Source organism: Limulus polyphemus, unplaced genomic scaffold (assembly GCF_000517525.1).
Source record: "Limulus polyphemus unplaced genomic scaffold, Limulus_polyphemus-2.1.2 Scaffold12642, whole genome shotgun sequence".
NCBI classification, from domain to species: Eukaryota; Metazoa; Arthropoda; class Merostomata; order Xiphosura; family Limulidae; genus Limulus; species Limulus polyphemus.
In genome coordinates, this window is record NW_013678252.1 from 8161 (window position 1) to 11818 (window position 3658).

The 3658-nt window shown below is 36.6% G+C and overlaps 1 protein-coding gene across 1 annotated transcript in view; it reads right to left on the bottom strand.

The window, feature by feature from the left end:
• The window catches only part of LOC106477054 (probable iron/ascorbate oxidoreductase DDB_G0283291), a gene marked incomplete at its 5' end in the record, with an annotated part of 8873 nt that extends 6919 nt beyond the window's left edge, over positions 1-1954 (bottom strand). The window contains 2 exons of the mRNA XM_013937656.2: positions 1590-1705; positions 1833-1954. Coding sequence (XP_013793110.1) covers positions 1590-1705; positions 1833-1954 — 238 coding nt within the window. The remainder of the gene's footprint in view (positions 1-1589; positions 1706-1832) is intronic.
• Between the last annotated feature and the right edge of the window lie 1704 nt (positions 1955-3658).

Genomic DNA, 3658 nt, shown 5'->3' on the forward strand with positions numbered 1-3658 from the left:
CATGTCCAATGTTTATTGTTCCTGGTCCTCTGTATTGTTACAACCCATAAGGAAACATAAACAATACTTTAACTGCAACAACTGTTTTTGGTGTCAAGCTAAAGAAGCACGATTATAATAAACTATAGTTGACATTAATATTAGGCTTCTTTATCTAGTCCCTTAGGGGTTTAAGGATTAGATGAGTGTATAACAGTAGTATTTATATATATTCGCAATATCCATTAACGACAACACGTTTCGCTCAATCTAGAGCCTATCAGGCCGGCTGGGACACAACAAAAACAGCAATGGTTGAAACACTATTTATTTAAGCCATTTTTTTATAACAACAGTGTTGTGAACGCCTTTTCTACTGGCCGAATGGGTGATGTCTGTAAGTTCCAGTTGATGAATGAGAAAGTGAATGGCCATAGTTTCTGGGGTTTGCACTCTGTTAGCGTAAATAAATAAATACATCAACAACAACAAAATTGCTCTCAGCATTTTGGGACCGTCGATGCGTTATGAGAGTTACGGTCAAATCCCACTACTCTGTATGACTAGATTAGCCCAAGAGCTGGCGGTGGGTGGCGTTGACTAGCTGCTTTCCCTCTAATCTATGAAGTTAAGACTAAGGATGGCTAGCGCAGATAGAACTCGAGTAGCTTTCTGTTAAATTAAACAAACAAACAATAGTCACCTATATAATACGTTACAGTCCCTCTGTGTGTGTCTTATGTAACCCCTTCTTCTAAACTGCTGGACTCACCAACTTCTAAATGGTGCCAAACGAATCGTCTCAGCCCTGCCCAGAGATCTGCACAAAGGTAAAACTTTTCACCAAACCCCTTAGGGAACCCGGGTATTTCGCGAAAACACTTCTACAGGGACCTCAAATGTGTAGCTCTGCTTTTAACAACAAAAAATTAACAACATCATACTACATAATTCGAAGCTACACAGTGGACTATCTGTGGTGTGCTCACCACGAGTATCTAAACCCGGGTTTTAACGTTATAAGCCTTCAGACTTCCCGCTGAGCCACTGAAGGGCAATGAAATGTCATTTGGAAATATCAAATAATGCAATTAATGAATTTTAAATGAATTAATATTTGAGTGATTCTAATATTGAGTTGTGAAATTCAGTTACAGTACCGTGTTTTACGAATCTAAGATGTGGTTATAAAAAAACAATATGGAGATGTAACAATACAGAGGACCAGCAACAATACACATTGGACATGATTCCTTATGGGTTGCAACAATACAGTGGACCAACAACAATAAACATTGGACATGTTTCCTTATGGGTTGTAACAATACAGAGGACCAACAACAATAAATATTGGACGTAAAGAAACAATACTTTAACTGCAACAACTGTTTTTGGTGTGAAACAATACTTTAACTGCAACAACTGTTTTTGGTGTGAACGGTAAAGAAACAATACTTTAACTGCAACAACTGTTTTTGGTGTGTAACCAGTATAAGTCTTTATATATCAGCATTGACTATTGTTAGGCCTTTTTAAGAAATGTAGTAATGAGGAAAAATAAGAAGATAACATTGACAACGACATTTTCTATACACCAACCTTCTACCTACATTTCTTTATCCGGGCTAAGGTAGCCATCGTAATGATTTGGAAGTCTCTTGTACTTTTCTTTTACTTCAAGAGGAAGCAGAAAGAAGTCGCGGGACTTCTGAAAAATGGAGGAAGCCTAGAAAACAGAAAATATACAAATATTTGTTTTTCTGCTGTTTCTTGTAAATTCCGTATCTCAATCTGAACAAAATAAATATTGAAAAAAAAAAATCCAAGGAAATCATTAAAATCACATGACGTACTTGTTCTTTTGAAATGCCATGGTTTATGAGGTAAACAAAGCCAATTTGTGAGAAAGCTTGGTGGATTTCTGACGCTACTTTACGGAATGCCTCCTTACTCGGCTGACCGGTTTCTTTCAACCCTATATCCACAGTTTGATTCTTTATAACAAATTATTAGACCAAGTCTTGCTGTTCTGGTTCCGTATTGGTTGTACCGTTTAATTTATATACTTAAAGGGTATCCACAGTTTGATTCTTTATAACAAATTATTAGACCAAGTCTTGCTGTTCTGGTTCCGTATTGGTTGTACCGTTCAATTTATACTTTAAGATCATCCACTTCTTCCCTCATTATTTTATCTTATCGATTATTATCTTCCAGCTATCAAAATATGTAGTGGGTGCTTGCCGTTGTTTTCACATCTTTGGAATGTGTAAAATTAAGTAAATTTGTGTACTTTCATCAACCGACAGAGTAGACTTAACCCTTCTTATTGAATTTGTGGTCCTACTAATTTTTAACTAACTTTTAATGCTATTGGGAGGAATAAAAGACCAAGTTGATGCTGTTCTGGTTCCGTATTGGTTGTACCATTCAATTTATACTTAAAGGGCATCCACAGTTTGATTCTTTATAACAAATTGTTAGACCAAGTCTTGCTGTTCTGGTTCCGTATTGGTTGTACCGTTCAATTTATACTTAAAGGGACTGAAGTATAAGATAGGTCATGTTAATTATTGACTGAAGTATAAGATAGGTCATGTTAATTATTGACTGAAGTATAAGATAGGTCATGTTAATTATTTACTTCAGTCAATAATTAACATGACCTATCTTATACTTCAGTCCAAGATAGGTCATGTTAATTATTGACTGAAGTATAAGATAGGTCATGTTAATTATTGACTGAAGTACAAGATAGGTCATGTTAATTATTGACTGAAGTATAAGATAGGTCATGTTAATTATTGACTGAAGTATAAGATAGGTCATGTTAATTATTTATTAAAATAGCTACCTTTATGATAATTTCGATTACATCTCAGCGGCTAAGGTATAGTAATAAACACAAATTGTTGCTCTAATGTGTTTGTTTTTTGGAGAGCATGCTCCCTAAACGTACCCAGTTACCGCCCCCTAATGCCTATGTAGTTGGTGCTTATTCGCTATTTAATGAAACCTAATATTTTTATTAAATAGACTGGTAAAGGCATGATTACGTATATGATCCCTACCCCTAACATACACGTGAAACAATTCTACACTCTCGAGGCTCTCCCTTCTATCTCAATCTGTTCTCGAACTTTGACAGTTTAAGATGTTTCAATTCGTTTTCCATTACACCACAAGTGATCGACCTTCACTGTGACCTTGCTCTTTGACGGATATTTTCCAAGAGTTACAAAGCAGGTGATTCTAGATAAACACGGGAGTCCAACAATTGACCCCTACCGTGTGGAGATAATTAGAACTTCTATGTTTATTTACAAAACAAGTTGACCAATTATTACCTCTGTTTAATTAACCAAATAACTAAATGTTTCCTAACTCCTACCAGTTGACGCCCTCTGTGCTTAACTCCTACCAGTTGACGCCCTCTGTGCTTAACTCCTACCAGTTGACGCCCTCTGTACTTAACTCCTACTAGTTAACGCCCTCTGTACTTAACTCCTACCAGTTAACGCACTCTGTACTTAACTCGTACCAGTTAACGCCCTCTGTACTTAACTCGTACCAGTTAACGCCCTCTGTACTTAACTCCTACCAGTTAACGCCCTCTGTACTTAACTCCTACCAGTTAACGCCCTCTGTACTTAACTCCTACCAGTTAACGCCCTCTGTG